The sequence below is a fragment of the Rhinichthys klamathensis genome, unplaced genomic scaffold, assembly GCF_029890125.1.
Source record: "Rhinichthys klamathensis goyatoka isolate OS25496 unplaced genomic scaffold, OSU_Roscu_1.1 h1tg000192l_1, whole genome shotgun sequence".
Classification (NCBI taxonomy): Eukaryota; Metazoa; Chordata; class Actinopteri; order Cypriniformes; family Leuciscidae; genus Rhinichthys; species Rhinichthys klamathensis.
The window spans coordinates 1,334,208-1,352,251 of record NW_026606718.1 but is presented as its reverse complement, the minus strand read 5'-3'; the positions used below and the strand labels follow the sequence as shown (position 1 = coordinate 1,352,251).

The window sequence follows — 18,044 nt, the reverse complement described above, 5'->3', positions numbered from 1 at the left end:
GTCGGCACCTCCATGTCCTGATTATATTGTCTGTTATATTTGCTTATTTATTAAATCCAGGCAGTTGGTTGATGAAACATTGATTAAAATTGATATAATTTATACAAAATGAAATTCACTTTAAAGAAAGGCTTTCTACAATAAAAAGTGGTCAAAATCATGTCTGACCCACTCCATATGTCTCCCAATTGCGCATCTTATGATCCTATTTTACTCATGCTGTTCACTTTTCATATAATCAACATAGATGAAATAAAAAAATAACATTTATATTATTTAAACACAAATATTAAAACTAAATGCGTTTTCTTTAATGACTACAACACGTATAGTAAAGTACAGAGATATTATGACGGAGCAGGAATTGAGCGAATGCCGTTTTACCAGTGAGCATGTGGGGGAGGGGTGCGATTTTCGAATAATAATCGAATAATTCCCAGCGATCATCGAATATTATTTTTGCTTGAAATGCCCATCCCTAATAGAAAGTGATGTGTGTGTGTGTGTGTATTATGTATATGTCTAATTTATTATTATTATTTTTTTTCTTGCATCCTGCTTTAAAGGTTAACAGTTTTATATTACAAAAAGTGTGCATAGTCCACTTTAATTAATACTGTAAAGCCGCTTGCTTTAAAGCAATTTATTGTAGAAAGGGCTATAGAAATAAACGTGACGTGACTGGAGTGCTGAATTGCAGAGCTCGTGCAAACATATTCACATCGCTATGATCAGATGCTTTCTTAATTGTTTTCTCACTGCAGTCCTTTGTTGTTATTGAGAGGAAAGTGTGCAGTACATATTTACATATTCTAAATAAACGCTCAGCAGCGCGGATGGCCTCAGGATGTTAAGTGAGCTTAGATTCAATGCGTTTCCAGAGTATTATATTTTAGCATGGCTTATTTTGCAAACAGCATGACTCTTGTCGATCTCCTCAGTGGTTTCTTTTGAGTGGAAGTAAAAGGAGTCCACACTTCAGCTCTGAACAACGAGGCAGGAGCTGGTATAATTCTATCATCTTGTGAGCTGGGTTTGCTAATGCTAACGCTAGTGATGCACCCTTGCGCTAATCCCCGTCACTGTTCACGTTCTGAGATAAAACTGCCATCTAGCGGTCGGGTTTAAACCGAACACAAAGCCACTGACACGAATCTTGGATGTAAACAAATACACATTGAGAATCTATACAGTATCGCCAAACATAATATTGTGATATTTACGTGTATTGATATTTTCTTACACCCCTAGGATATACTGACTTTAAATAGCATCACTTCCTCCGCCCACATGTGGAATGAGGAGCTATGTAGCTCTGGTTGACTATTTTAGGCGTATAACCACAAACAATCATCTTAGTACTGGTCTGGGAGGGTGAAGCACAACTGGATTGGAGCAGTTAGAGTGACAAAATGCATTTAAATGAAATGAGAATTGGGTCTTTGGGATTTTTTTTGGGGCTTATCAGGTTAAGCGGTAGTCGACAGTGATGGATTTTAGGATGAATTTTCCAGGTGAGCTCACTGATTAATAGAATGAACAGTGTTTCTCTATATGAGAGAGATTATAGTATCTTGACAATGCTAATTATTTCTCAGGTCGAATATAGAGTTGAGCTGTTCATTTTATTTATTCAGTGTGATTTTCCCCTCTCATGCTACACTGAGCCCTTCTAAGTTTAAAATTTTGTGAATCATGCACGCTGCGATACAACACTTTCCTTCAATGTAATATGATGCAATGGAGAAAAATATAATGCTATTCAATATGGTATAGATAGTTAACTTTTATTTCTTTTATTCAGACATACAGCAAATCATAAAGTAGCTTAAGTGCCATCTGACTTTTAACGCATGGTTCTTTCATCTTTTTTCACAAAACCAAAAGATTAAAAGCAGGTGCTGTTTTAACAAACAATTACAAAAATAAAAAAACCTTTCACAAACAGGTCTTTCATAACTGTATTCAAATGTAAAAAAAAATAAAAATGAAAAACTATTATTGGCAGTCACAGGCTGCTGTAAACCAGATTAACGCAAATGTCCTACTTTAAGGTTTAAAGGTGACTCACGCCACCTTTACACTGGCAGTTGAAATCAGCTCCGTAATACGCAATACGTCCCCAACGGACGTCGTACTACACAGTGAAAAGCCTCGGAAGCGGGTAGAACAAAAATGGCGGAGAGATTAGAAAGGTTGATTCTGTCAGTTCTGTATGATCTCTCTGATGAGGGTTATAGAGATATTAAAGGAGTCATAATGTGCAATTTTCACTTTTCCATGAGAATCAATGTATGTTATGATTGACTAACGATTATACATTGGCCGGGATGCCGATATTCAAAAGTGAAGCGTTTGTTTACCCCAGGGTTCTTAAACTAGCCAACGTGCACGCGCACTCAAATACGAGATTTCACTTTCTCCCCCGACTTGACGTCAAGACGGGGCCGGATCTACCATATATGGACACCGCAGAGGAGGCCCGCCCTGCCCCTCTCCCCATCATATTCAGTCAAGAAAGATGCAGAAACGTAGTGCACACGTGAGTTGCTCTGTGGTTGACTGTCATAATCCACATTCTAATCTTTTTTCTTTACCCAAAACTGACCAAACTACAAGGGACAAGTGGATGAAATTTATTTTTAATGACGCTGTTCCAACAACCATCTCAACTTGCTCAACGTTAGGTGTCTGCGCTAAACATTTCACAAAAGAATCTTTTACAAATTTGGGGCAATATCAGGCGAAGTTGGCATCGAAGCTACGTTTGGGAAAAGGTGTCATTCCAACAATCAGGGACTTGCCTGAATTTGAAACGGTAAGACTGTGTTTTTATTACTATATTTTGTGTAACAAACAGCAGCTAACTACTAATGCGGTTAATGTATGTGATAAGGATAGATAAATTTAACAGTCAAGAATTAATAAACATAAAGAAAAACATAACGTTACATGTCTGCAGATGAAAATTATTAAATATCTAAAAAACCACAACGTCAAAAAAGGCAAAAACAACACATAGCAAACGTTAATCTCTATAACCACTGTAAGCTGAAAACAAAGTAGACTACATCTCCGTTAATGTAATCTACATTAAATTAAAGCTAAACTTATGTGGGAGAAAATAGCAAAAAAACGTTTTAGCTCGTTACTGATGTTAATGTATGTCTCAGTCAAAAAAATTGTCTTTACCATTCAGAGACATGTTGATGTAGACGTCCTTCAATTGACTGTTGTTCCTCTTCCGTTTCCAGCTCTGGTTCAGAGTCTGGCTCAAACATATACGGTTGAATCCCGTGGGTCGCGGCCAGGTCGGGTTCATTAACAACTTGCGCCATGATCTCTTTTTGGAATGATATGCTGAAGTTACCTGCGGTGTCAAGCCCCCTCCTTCCTGCCACCAATCAACGCGCCCCTCATTTGCATTATTAAAATGACCGTCCACGACAGCCAAAACCTGGCATCAGATCTCGCGAGACAATAATTCATTCAGAAATAAGGGTCAAACGAGCTCTGTGTTTATTTTTTTCCAATTTTTCTTTTTTAGAAGGGCATGAAATGACTATAATAGAGCGTGGGTATCAAAGTTAATACTACATTATGACTCCTTTAATAGGAAGGCTGCTGCGTGAGGAAAGTTGCTCAGGACGTTGACATGTCAGGTCGGCTAAAAAATGTGATATAGTGGTATAATTTATACCACTATATCACATTTAGTTCGATGTCTGCCTACAATTTAATTGTATTAACTGCCCTAATAACGTTAGCAAATCATGAAAATAAAAAAATGACATGACAACTTATCGTTATAAAATCGTTATTTATTTTATTAAAAGTTAAGAATTCAGGTTTGTTTATTAGTATCATAGCAACGCTAACTTCCGCTGGAATTGTCGGATAAGAACCGTCCGTAGCTTTTCGCAAGAGTTCAATTTTTTGAACGCATCCGGATGACCAACGGACACGATTTTCTTCGCACCGCACTCGGTCGGACCCGTTTCGGACCCATTCGCATGCGGTCTGCGAATCTCCATAGGAAATGAATGACTTCCGGTCGTTTCGGAGCCGTATCGGAGCTGATTTCAACTGCCAGTGTGAAGGCGCCGTTAGGACACGCCTTGCACTCCGTAGTGTTGTGATACGTCATATTCACGTAGCAGCTGCAGCAGTCGTGATGAGAGAACTTGATTGAGCAACAGTTCAGAAAGGAGAAATCAATCTAGTCGACCTGGACGCGCGAATGAGGTGAAATCGTGTCCATCGCCCCGTGCTAAACGGGTCTCGCGCCGCAGGACCTCCAGACCCGCGTCAACGCGTCTTTACATTGACTTAACATGGAAATCACTCGCTACAGACGCTCAATTTTGCGTTCGGTGTGAAGTGAACGCAGCAGTTACATAATAAAATATTGGTCACAAATGATTGGTCACTTTCTAAATAGTAAAAGTTTAGCGCATCTACTAATAATTATATATGAATAAATCATTTTTTACCGATGCAGATGTTAGAAACGATGCATCGCGATACAAATGCCAACTTGTATCCGATGCACACTTATTTAAATAGATGCAGCATTAGCTTTTATGCTGATGCACCGATGCGAATCGGTGAGTCTTACCATCCCTAGTGCACGGTAACAGCCCGCGCGACGGCGCATCCGAGGAATGAACGACTTCAAGCCGAATCTGCCCGAGCATGTACGTCTCACCGCACCGGCATGCAGTTTGCGTGTCTTCATTGCAAAGTTTTTTTGTTAAGGTTTTGTTTACTGTGTGTGATTTATTTAAAACAAAGCAGTTCATTGCAACCTTTGTTTTTTTTGTTAAGGATTTGTATACTGTGTGTGATTCATTTAATGGAAAGCACATTCACTTCTATTTGTCTTGCTGTTCATTTTAAATAAACGTAGAGCGAGTAGTTAATCAGCGTCTGCTTGTTTATTCAAACTACAGACGAACAGTTATTCAACCGAACTCCAACCCCCCAACCCCCCCCCCCCCCCAAAAAAATGTTACGAACCGTAACCATAACATTTGACTCGCTTCATAACCGTCATCACCAATTCTGAAACCGGCACACCCCTACTGTCAACTATACTCAAACTGTCTATGATTTTGTGGGTACAGATTGAAAAACCGAAAGCACGGTTTACAAATCTGAGCACAGGCGTTGGAATTTCGTGGGTACGGATTAATCAGTGGAATCTGTGATTAAGGTTTATAAAAATGAAGGGACGAATTACAGATCTGTGTCCATGGATTTGTTGGTCTTGTTTCCTTGTCTTGTCTCCTACCGGTGACTTCCCAGACTATACAAACCTGCCATAAAGTTTTTTTTTTTTTGGGCTGTAACTTGTGTACTGACAAACAGCAATTTGTGTCAACACTGTACACTGACTTTAAGTATGGGGCCACAACAGCAACACTTTAGAGATTAGAGGGCGTTCACACACAGGACGCATTCCCTTTTCAAACAGCTAGACAAGTGTGAATGGAGCAGGCCGTTTATTTTTTATACAACTTGACACAATGTCTTAAAAATGTGGCACTTAAGACATGAAATGCAAAAAAAAAAAGTCCATCTGACTCATTTTTACGTAGACCGACTATTCAAAATGTAGACAAAATGACCAAACCAGCCAATGTCTCCAATGTCATATGGCACGTTTCAATGCTGCAGATTTGCCAAAGTGTACGTTCATGATCTGATTATCAGCATGTGTTGGCCCTTGGGGGGGGGGTGCTTTTCTCTTTCAGAGTGCTTCAATGTCCTTAATATGACAGAGCTGTAACATCAACCCTAAATTCTCCTCCTTCCCCCTCTTTGTATGAAAGGAACTCAAGGACGTCCATCACAAAGACCAAATGGCAGCAGCTCGCGGCGTCCTTCAGAGGAACGTTCCCATGCTGTACACAGCTTCACGTGCCTGCCTGCAGCATCCAGACGTGGCCGCGTACAAGGCCAACCGGGACCTCATCTACAAGCAGCTGCAGCACGCTGTCTCCGGCATATCTAATGCAGCCCAGGCTACCAGCAGCGAGGACTCCAGCTTCTCCCAGCCTGCAGGTGGAGGAGAGCTAGCCTACGCCCTCAACAACTTTGATGTAAGTCCATGGGCCATTGGATTTCACTTTTTTTGGGCCAGTTTCTCTGATCCAGGCAGAAATAGCCAGCTAATAAGTGGTATCAGTGGAGAATTGTCATTCAGCATCACAACTGAGGCTAAACTGAGAATTGGCCTCTCTCTAATTGAAGGGATTGTGTCCTGTGAGCATTGTCATTTAGGAAAAAAAAATGTCTTGCCCATTGCATTGGGACAGACTCCATATTGCATCCTGCAGTGAAGTACTTTTCTCAAGGACAAAAGGGTAGAATAACAGTGAAAGTTGTGCACTTTTTAGCGAGGGTGCCAGAAGACTGCTCGATAGATCTTATTATGGGTTATAGATTGTAAAAATATTTATAATTCAAGGAAAAGGTTGCATTGAAGTGTTATGAAACTGAGTCCTTTACAGACTTTAGGCATGGCTTAACTTTTTAAAATATCCTTTAATTGTTGAATCAGTAATTCATCCACCAATGTTTGCCATTGAATCTGCCATATTGGCTATAGAAAGATCAGGCTTTGGCTTAAAATGCATTGATTTAAAATGCTTGATTTTGAAAATGTTGGTAAACTTTTACTCTGTTGTGTAAAAAGCACGCACAGTTATTTTGTAGCGAGTGATGAAGAGGAGTATATTGTGAGAAGGATCGAACAGCAGTCGGATCACCCTCTGCAACTGCTCCACACAGTTTTATCAACAAAAGCTCGAGAGCAGCAAGTTGTTGACAAATCCGTTGTGTGATTGAACTGTGTCGAGGAGACCGTAATCCACGATTCAATCAGATTATATTTGTATGTCCAAACAAAGCTGAGCCACTGACCTCAGAGAGTCTTTCACAAGTTTGAACTTTTGTTGCAGTGTTGAGTCAGGTCAACACCAAAAGCGTATGGGAAATAGCATGCTGATTTAAGTGTCTAAGCAATGCATTTATTTCCTTATTTGACTTGTATTAAATAATTCAGATCAGAGTCTCTAAATATAATTTGAGGTTAAGGGTAGCAAGTGATCATTAGCTATCCTTCATTTATTTGCACTTTGAACGGTTAGTCTCCTTCCAGAATAGGATGCGAACCATTAGTCTAACTGTTTTTGGTCTGTTGCACTCAACACTTTAAACAATCAGTTAGTGAAATAATAAATTCAAATGATATGCATGAACTGAAATGTTGCCATAGAGATATTGTAAAAGGGGGAGGGCGGGGGAAGTAGGTTCCAATGGCACCAGCTGTGTTTGAGCACTGGGTGTCCACATTTCTTTTGAATTTGTTTGTGTGTAGCAATTGCAACCTGTACTCTTAAGTAGTGGTGCCACTAACGACTAATTTTCTAACGACTAATCTTTCGACTAATTTTTCGATTAGTCGACTAATCTAAACGACTAATTAAAAAAAAATCAAGTGTTTATTTCGTTGTGTCCATTTTATTTTGAACTCAACTGAAGGGCCAAAACATAAAATGTCACCTGTTCAAAAACATTATGTATTAACAATCTAAGCATTAAGTATCTGCATTTCCATTAGGCTATACCATATTAGTCAGAGTCCTAATCTAATCCTCTAATAACAAACATGTATGTATTACTTAAATTAGCTCTTTGTTCTGCCTTAAAAAATTTACAGTAAGCAAATAATGATTAATTTATGTACATTTCTGAAAAGCATAACTGATAACATCACTCTGAATAGTAAAGTAGATGCAATGCATTTTCTGTGAAAAGCGCTATACAAATAAATTGGAATTGAATTGTAAGAGTCTGGAGTCTGGACTAGCCCACTATGAGTCGCGCTGAAAGCAGGCAGGCACGCAGTTATGTAGCTCGCGATTTACACTTGCGTGCATGGCGGGCCCGTGCCGCGGTTCGCGTGAATGTGAAAGCAACACGGACTCGGGAGCGCTTAGCGCCTTGTTCAGGAGGTTAAGTAACCTGCCCATGCGTTTTAGCTGATTATGATGCATTTAGTTAAATAAAACACATGTAAGGGATGATAGTGTTGATGATTTACCTTGGATACGCGAGAGTTGAGTCTGCAGTGTGTTCGCGCATTGCGCGTGCAATCAGGGCAACACATTTGGAAATCCACTGTCTCCTCAAAAGAGTCCGTTTGAAAAACTCATTATATTGACCCGCGTTCTGTTTTCTATCATGCGCCGTGCACGTTTGCGATGGCATAAGATGCACGCAAACTCAACAGGGTTCGATAGAATTGAGTGTGAAACCAGACCAACGCTGCCGGGAACAAACGCGCTCGCGCTCGGGCTCGGACCGCAGCAAACGAGCCCACTGTGAAAGCTCCGTCACCTGCCTCCGCAATTTTTCATATCAAAGCAGTGAAGGCGGGGGAGGGGGGAGGATAGCAGATTAACCAGCAGGGCGCGCACGGCGCACAGACTGGTGTGTGGAGGTGAATTACAGTGAGCCGTTTGTGACGGGAAACCAAACATAAATAGCGGTCAATAGTAAAACGACACGTCGACTAAAAAAATTGCCGTCGACTAATTTGCATGGTCGATTACGTCGACTAAGTCGACTAATCGCGGCAGCACTACTCTTAAGTAATGAATAGTTTTTTCCTCATGGACAGGGTGGATTTTTTTTTTTTTCCTCTACTTGCCACATTGATTGATAAATGCAGAATTTTACCAGCAATTTTAATTTGTTCAATTAGGGATGCACGGCAATGGTTAAACTAATTTGAGCAAAATAATCGTGATTATCAATAATGATTAATATCCAGTTTTTCTAGAGAATAATACACACTACATTACATAGTATTATAATTTACTTTTATTATATAATATCAATAGGCATGAGGTAATAAAGGCCATGATCGCAATAAATGTGGATGAGATTCATGTTTGGATTTAATACAGTTTGTCAGAGAAGGTTCACTCGCAAATTTAGTTGCAGCAAATCGCAGACACAGCCTCATGAAGAAACAGAAACTGTCTGTATGACACTTGCATTCGAGCAGAATTTCTTCATGGACATCGCTAAACTTCAAGTTTGTCTGTTGTCAGATAATCAGTGCTTTTTTGAAACCCCAAGCAGGAAAGATTGCGGAGGCTTGTTACAATGCAAGATAACGGAAATGTCAGACAGTCAAAAAGTTTTCAGGACAAATAAGCAGCGAGCCAATATCGCGTTGTGCTAGGTTTCCTTTCCTCCTCCTCTGTTCTAATGCTTTGAAAAAGAAATGTAAAAAAAAAGATAAATATATAGAAATATAATTTTTCTATTTTATTATTAATACTATTTGCTGGTTAAAACCAATTAGGTGTTTTATCGTTTTGAATTTATACCTGAATACCTGCATTTGGCTGCTAGTGGGTGTTTTTTTCCCTGCTGATGGACAACAAAAATACACATCTTACAACTCTGCTGATCTCAGTGCAATTTGATTGTATCTGTAGTTTTTGCGTTGACTGAAGCAGACTCTAATGAAGCTTGAAGTCGCTAGAGGAGTGTTTACAAACAGTGTTGCTCTTAATGTGCAGAATATACTTCCATTTAATTTTATTTGCTGCTTTGAAATGGATGCTTTCCGTCATGAAATAATGATGAGAGAAGGCTTTAAGAGCTTAGCGCAGCACTTAATTTAATTTTTAACATTCCTAATTAGAGCATGTCTATTAGTCCAGCTCAGATCCACAATTCTTTTATGATTTATCATATACCTTTGCCTGGGCAACACAGCTCAAAATATATTGTTAAGGTCATGTTGCATCCTGTTAAATTTGCAAAAATATGTCACTGCAGGCATTTCTCTCTGTCTCTTGTGGCAAGAGGGTTTGCTCATCAAATTTGCCTCGATTAGCTGTTGAAAGATTTCTCATACAAACGAGTCAGGAGTGGCGTAGCCTTGCTAAAGAGAGAACCAACACATCAGATCAAAACATGTCGCTCGTGTCTCATCTTTTTTTTTTTTTTTTTTTTGCAAAAGTTCGTTCTCATCCTCAATTCTGGGGTCTTTTATTTTTGGAGTAACGGATTATTGTTGTGTTTTGAGTTTTGTTTTCCCTTTGTTTCTCCAAGCTGTCTCTGAGGTGGATGGCTCTGAGCTCAGGGACTTTAGAAAGCATTGATCTTCCAAATCTGCTGTCTCTGGGGCTCACATGCTTCGTTACCTACAAGGCTTTTTATATATAGATGAGAAAATGGGTGGTTTCATCCTATATATTTTTCTTTTTTTGCTTCCTTAGTCTCTTAGGATGAAATCACCCATTTTTTCATTTTCCCCCTTGACTGCAAATACATCTGGATGTTGATAGATTAATGCAGAATTCATTAGTCATCTGTAGGTGTAGTAGCATGAGTCAGTCTCTCTGTGTTCTTGCTCTTTTGCTGCTCCACCCATCATTCGTTCCCGTTTTCCCTATTACACACTGCAATTGTTATCAACAATGAACTGACATCCTCTTTTTTTTTTTCTGCCTCTGACTGGATACCAGAATACATTGTCACTTGTCTATGGACTTATCAACTATCTTTCATCTTTGTTTTACCCCGAGGGTTGGTTCCACAGCATTTGGCTTTTTATTATTGGTGCTTGCCTGTAAGGTGAAGCACACTATTATCTCACATGCTGCTGCTGCTTCTTCATTCATACAAATGTCTGCATGTAACTCGTCCCGCACCTTTGTCGTAGACCCATGAATGAGGTGTCAAATTGTGCAGATCATTGAGGAGGTCTGCTATGACTTGTTACTAGGGCTGTAACGATACGCGATATAAAATCGATATCGCGATACTCAGGTCCACGATCCTGTATCGCGATGTGAGAAGGCAGAATTGCGATCACACCCCTTCCAACTCCCAGGGTTATCCTTCCTGTCCAGAACCAGGGCTCGAATTTCGGCGCGGGTATTGCGCATAATTCTAATCATTCCCGCAGGTCTCCCATTTATAATGCGTGTTCACTACTGCAGGAATGACGAGTCAACATCGCCATATTCATGTTTGCAGCCAACACACTCAGTAAACACTTGTTTATTAATAAAAAATTAATATATCTCCTTGCTATTTTATCCCGAGACATCATAATCATTAGGCTACTTTCGCCAGTGCTTCACGGAGAGCTTTGTGTGCTGAGCGTGAGGCATATATCCCGCACCCCAGTAGCCTATATTTAATTCAATTCACATTTATTTGTATAGCATTTTTCACAAAACATATCGTTTCAAAGCAGCTTTACAGAAAATGCATGTCTAAATTTCAATTTATAGTGATCTATTATCAGAGGTGACTGTGAATGAAAATTAATTGAAATGCATTGCACAGTTTCATTGTTAAACAATGCATTAAGTTAAGGCAGTAACAATGAGGTCATTGAAGTAAAGAATGCATGTTGTTAAATGATTAGGAAACATTTAGCATTGGTGCTTTTTTACAGACTCAAAATATGAGAGTAAAAAAGTCGTCAAACTGAAAAAACAAAAACGAATTAGGTAATGTAATATTGTTAAAACGGATTTCCTAAAATTGGTATATAAAAAGTATCGTTCAGGAACCGGTATCGAAGTCAAGGTATTCTATCAGTATCGAAAATTTTGTTACGACACTCACACTCACACTCACACACATACTCACACGCTAACAGTCCATACAATTCATAGACATAGTTCAGACTTATCAGGATCAGGTTTATCAGGTTAAAACTAATTACAAGCACATTCGCGGGCTTCATTGCACAGGATGCGCTGTGAGAAACCATGCACTTTGCTTGATGTTACGCTTGCTGTGTGCGGTCTTGCATGCCGGGAATTTCCTTACAAATGCCCTAGGAAGGCATTTATGTAATTTGGAATGCAGTGGGCTTATATATTAAAAATATGAAACTCGCTGACAGAAGGCTGCTTTCAATTTCAAATGCTCATGCACTTTGTGAAGGGCGCTCGTGCATGCGGCTGTGCGACTCCGTGCAAGTGGTTAAATGTACTTGCATCTCAAAATTAGCCTGGCTAACGTCAGACCACGTCTCATTGACATTGAGATGTGGTCTGGGTCTTTCTCGTATTTGAGGCGTGGTTTACGAATGCCCAGAACCGTTTATTGGGTGCTACGAATGTCTATCAAATGCGCCTGTATGTAGCTCATAGCCAATCGTTTCAATTATACCAGATGACGTATGTAGAGCGAAAGACATTAGACGAGGAAGACTACGATGGGTCAGAGATTTATTTGCGTTCTAAACTACTTAGAACAATATCTAAGGCTGCATCTAAAGGTAACTTCGTGTCTGCTGCCATGTGTGATCCATAGGTATAAACAAACTGATAGTGATGCGCGGATCACGGTTATATCCGCGGACGCTGGAGATAATCCGCGGGTCAAGTAAAAAAAATAACATTTCAAAAATTCCGGGTTGATGAGAGAGAAATCATTGTTGATTTTAATAAAGAGACAGAACTCTCATTTCACGGTAAAATGCAACGAACGTGTGTCACTCTTACTTTTGTTTTCAAAAACGTATCTCTTCAGGGAAAACTAATCAAGGAAAACGTTTGCCTGGAGCACCTCCTAGTGGTCATAATAAAACACAAAGGAACCTACATGAGAGATTGCTTTCACTTGACAGCTTTAACTAAAAATATCAGAATAATTTCTCTTAAGCTTGTGTATAAGTGTTTTCCAACAAAACGATGGAAGAAATTTTCCATAAAATTAGTTTTAATTTGGTCAAATTTATGCAAATTAAACCATTCAACTCAACGAAAGCAACATAAATGGGCTTTAATTTATTTATCATCAGCTGATTTTAAGTTCAAAGACTGCAATGGGAGAGAGAGCGGCATCAGCACTGGTAATATCATTTAGTCTTGCTATTTTTAATAAAGACTACTAGTGTTGTCACGGTACCAAAATTTCAGTATTCGGTACCAATACCAGTGAAAATCTACGGTTCTCGGTACCAATTTCGGTACCAAAAGCTTAATTTAGATAGAATTTACATAAATTAAAGTGTATATCACAGTTACAAAGATGGAAACTGTAGTATTAAAAACCCTTTACAATAAGATTATATTTGTTAGATAACATTAGATAAAATGACCTAACAATAAACCATAGTTATATACTGTAGCAATTATTCTCCTTGGGGTTAATTTAAAAATATACTAATACATTTTTAAAATCAAAAGTTTTATCTGTTAACATTATTTAATGCACAATGAATGAAGTGAACAAACATGAACAATCAAGTGTTTGTATTAAATAACATTCACAAACATTAATTAATGTTGTAAAAATATATTGTTCGCTCAATGTGTTGATGTTAACACATTAAGTAATGTTAATGAATGGTATCTTATCGTAGTGTTACCAAACTATACAGGAGATAAAACATGTTTTATTTGACTTAACTAGCCTACTTTTATTTAATCCAAAACTGCCAAAAATGTCACTCTTGCCTGTCTTCAAAACTTGAGAACCCTGTAGCTGATTTCTAATGCAAGGGCTAGAAATCAATTAATTCTTTGCTGATACTCCCTCGTCATCACGGGGAGCGCAGTTTGCACCGCTTTCTCCTTCTCTCCACAAGCGCTCGCTCTCACGTGTCTCCGCTATGCAACCATAAACAGTGACGCGCCTGGAAAAACAAGCTCGCACGTCGCTTCTATTATGAGCGCGCTTCCCGCGCGCCTACATTTGAAATTTGCACGCGCAAAAAACGTGCTATGTGAACGTGTGAACGGCCCTTTATGGCAACGTGACATTAGCCTAATTCAACATATTTCCATATGTGGCTCTTTCCTCCTTTCTTGTCAACAAGTGGATTCAGAGCCAACGCATTAGCAGCGCCGCCGGTCGCCATGTCTCAGTGTTTTTATGAAGAGGACGCAACTCTGCACCTTTCGGACAGCGCATCAAGAACCGGATTAACCCGGTACTCGGTACCTAGAAAAGCTGGTACCGTAACCGTTAATTTTTTTTAGTACCGACTTGGTACCGAAGTACCGAGTTTTTTGACAACACTAAAGAGTACTGTGTGTTGAGCTTTAGGACGCAACGCTGCTTCAGCATCAGCAAGCTGACATGCAAACTGCCGCAAATGAAACTGAGCTACTCGAAACATGACATGACCAACATGAACGGAGTTTGCTTTTTTCCTCACAGCTAAGCGCAAAAAATGGTGCAGAACAAGCTGTAAGCTGTCAGTCAGTAACTTTTGTGTGTGCGTGATGCGCTTTCATTGTCTTCGTTTTAATCGCACACTTTAATCATATTTATAGCTCCTAACTTGATCAAATACACTGTGTTAGAATGATGAATGATTACCTCAAAATGTAGATCTGTGTGCAGGTGCGATGTACTTTATCTGAATTATTAAATTGACATACATCTCTCGCTTTCGCTCACGTGCCAGCAATTACCTACGCATGCCGTAGGTTACCAACCTCTGGTCTAAGCTATTAAGGAAAAGTAATTTTGCCAAAGAACTTTTTTAAAATTAATGTTCATTTAAAAGCGGCCTACTTCAGTGTAATATCTTATCACATCACGCTTAACACTGAGAATTTGAATAATTGTAATGTGACGAGAAAATCATAGGTGCGGGTGGATGATTAGTCAGTGGATTCGGGACACGTTAGAGCCGATCCACGCATCTCTAGAGGGCAAAAAATCCCATAGACTTGTGCGACAAAATGCAATGAAATTTGACAGGTCATTGCTCAGAGCAAAGATTTTGTAGAAACATGGGTGACCACATGGCTCTGTAAGAACATACCTGTACATACAATGGTGTAAGTTGTACCCCTGGGGGTCAAGAGTTGCCCATAGTTTCCGTATAGACATACTATGATGAAACCGGAATTGCGCATACGCATTTTTCCTACTATGGTAACTTGCATAAGGATTTTGTATTGAACATGACTTTGCATCACAGTGTGTCATAGAGTCAAGGGGGCGTTTCATTTTACCCAGGCAACAAATCAGTCTTTCAGGATCATCATGAAGCTATCAAGCCATGTCCTAGCAACCATTTAAAGCACCCTAGCTACTAGGGCTGTGAGATTTGGGGAAAATATCTAATTGCGATTTTTCTGACAGATATTGCGATTTAGATTTGCTTATTATTATTATTTTATTTTTTATTTTGTAAAGTCAAGCTTCAACTCAATATTCTCAATAGTGTGGAGCACACACTCTAAATTAAAGTGTGCGGTCATTAAAAAATGTGTTTTGATATATGTTCTTCACAGAAAATGAGCCAAGACCAATGAGTATGAGTTTGAAAAAAAAATTAATCGTATCATTTTCCTTTTGATAAATTAAAACTGGTCCTACAGACCCGAACACCATACAAGGGTTAAAACAACAGCAAAATAGTCTTATTGTCATACAGAGCTGCATAAGTGCATTTATTAAGCAATCACAATCAATAGGCTTTAGTCTATATAGTCATATTTGGATTTATTGCAGTTCATCATCACTCAGACAGTTTGATCGCAGATTTAGTCGCAGCAAACCGCGCAAGCAGCTTTTGACAGAACACAGACCGATTGAATGACATTTTAATTTAAGCAGAAAAGCTAAAATGGAGATTGCTAAACTGCAGGTTACTTGTTTGTCTGTGTTTTCAGATCATCCGCGCTTCTTCAGCAGTGTAGATGGAGGATGTGCGCATGGTTGCCAGATTGCCAAGATTAAGTAAAACAGGGTAGAAAACGTGTTCTTTTAACAGAAAAGCTCTGATTGGGTGATTTAAATTGTTTTTAACAAGCCGCTAAAAGCATTCATGCTTGCGGTTGCCAGATTTCAACAGTCTTAAACTACATTTAGTCTTGTCTTTTTTCGTCAACAATATTGCATGTTTATTTAGTCATAGTTATCGTTTAATGATGTTGGTGCGTTTCGATTAATTGTTCAGCCCTACTAGCAACAAGGTACTTAAACTTTCATTCAAAGGGATATCTTTGGATAGAAGTGTCATATAAACGGTTTGTTTGACTCAGGGCAGCAGACAGACATCACAAATCACCTTCACTACTTCCTCTGCTTGCCCTAGGAACCATTGTTGAGCACCCTAGCAACCCAAACCCAAAGAATAAAATGACTAAATGTAAAATGACTAAATGTAAAGAGGGATATCTTCAAATCCAAATGTCATAGAGGCATTGGGGCTGGTTTATATCATTCATATTGCAGCCTTTATAGTACCATCATTGGCAGCTGTTAAGCCACTCCCTAGAAATCAAACAGAGTACCCTAGCAACCGTTGAACAAGCCCTAGATCTCTGCATCAGAACATCATATAGACACGGGTGTTGGCTCTTTTGACTCATGTTAGCAAACAGGACTAATGTTAACATAGTTTAACATATTAGCATCTTTTTAAAAACATGTTAGCAACCACTAATAATGTTAGCATCATGGTAACAAATTAATTGTGTTAGCATGTGACTAGCAACATGTTAAATGCAGGGCTCCAGAGACTAACTTTTCCACTGGTTGCACTGGTGCTACCAACTTTCTCAGTTGGTCGCACCAGCATATGATTTGGTCTCACTTTTTTTTTTTTTGCTACATGCCATGGGATTAATCAATGCATGCTGATGAATAGTGGTTTTAATGGACCAAGGCTAGCAAAGGCTTTCTGGGTTGCAGCAGAAAAACCTGTAATATATTAATTATCATTGCCAAATTTCAGGATTTTCATGGATTTTGGACAGTAATTTTAATCTGTAATTTTAAGCATTTTACATTTGAATGTAATTTTAAGCATTTTACATTTGAATCATATTCCATCTATCTATCAAAAATCATTAAACATTCAAATGTATGTATTACATTTTAAAAGATTAGAGTATTATAATAAACTGATACAGATTTTTCCTTATCAAAGTTTATAGTTGTAACAAAAAGCAGAAATCTCACACTCCTTACCTTCTGCATTTTATAATAATTTCCTTTTCCTCTGTCGAGCGATCATGAGAGTAATCGCTCGACTGAGGAAAATATAACCGCTGAAAAGATGTAGGAGGAAGGGGCTCTGTGTTTCGTGAGACCATTTTTATCATTTTTATATGCCTTAATTCGTGAATTCGTAATTGGCGCGTTTCACCATCAGTGTGTGCAATGCGCGTGACATCTACGTTCGGCAATAAATAAACTGCACATGTCTTGCGGAAGAACATTGTAGACGGAACTTCTCTCCGTCATTGTCTATGGCGAGTCACGCAGGCACTGGGCTACTCCGCAGCCGAGACGACCCCAGGATAAAATAGTCCGAATATAAACACTTATTATAGGCGTACCGTAGTGATTCAGAATAAGTCAAACACAGTTTGGAAAATGGATTCATGATGTAGCCTATTCGTTCATTTTGAACATAAGTTACGGACTGCAGCAGCTGATACAACGGCGTTCTGTTGCTCAAGCGTCCACTCGCACAAATGAGACCACATAACATTTTAACTCGCACATTCTCAAAAAATGGTCGCATATGCGGCCAATTTGGTCGCAGTCTGGAACCCTGTAAATGTGTTGGCATCATAGGAACATGTTAATTGTGTTAGCATAATGCTAACATTTTGAATAAAGGCAGTGGTTGTGCACGGCAAGCACCATTCACATTTTCTTCAGAAAATGTACATGTCTAGTTGTCATTTGCTGTTCTCTTGTCCTTTTCCATTTGAGCTCAAAAGCATTAGGAAGTGATAATTTAATCATGTGAATCCAGACTGCAGGATGCACTGTGAGATAATTTAAAGCTGGCAACAAAATGAAGTTCATAGATTTTTTTTATCATTGCGTAAGGTTCATCAGATTGAGTATCTGCGAGAGGTAATACATCTGAGCTATTTTAAATGAATTAAGAGATTTCAAAATGATGCATTTGTCATGACCTAAGGCTTACAATGTAACATGGTTAATTGTAAGTGAAGCAAATGTCCTGATTTTTCTTATTCTTAGCCAATCAATACTCGGCACAAAGC

General features: G+C 38.9%; 1 protein-coding gene across 1 annotated transcript in view; it reads left to right on the top strand.

Annotated features, from left to right (window-relative positions):
• ctnna1 (catenin (cadherin-associated protein), alpha 1) overlaps nucleotides 1-18,044 on the top strand; it is a 150,120-nt gene that overhangs the window by 17,264 nt on the left and 114,812 nt on the right. Inside the window, exon 6 of the mRNA XM_056262399.1 lies at nucleotides 5,835-6,104. Within this exon, the coding sequence (XP_056118374.1) occupies nucleotides 5,835-6,104 (270 nt within the window). The remainder of the gene's footprint in view (nucleotides 1-5,834; nucleotides 6,105-18,044) is intronic.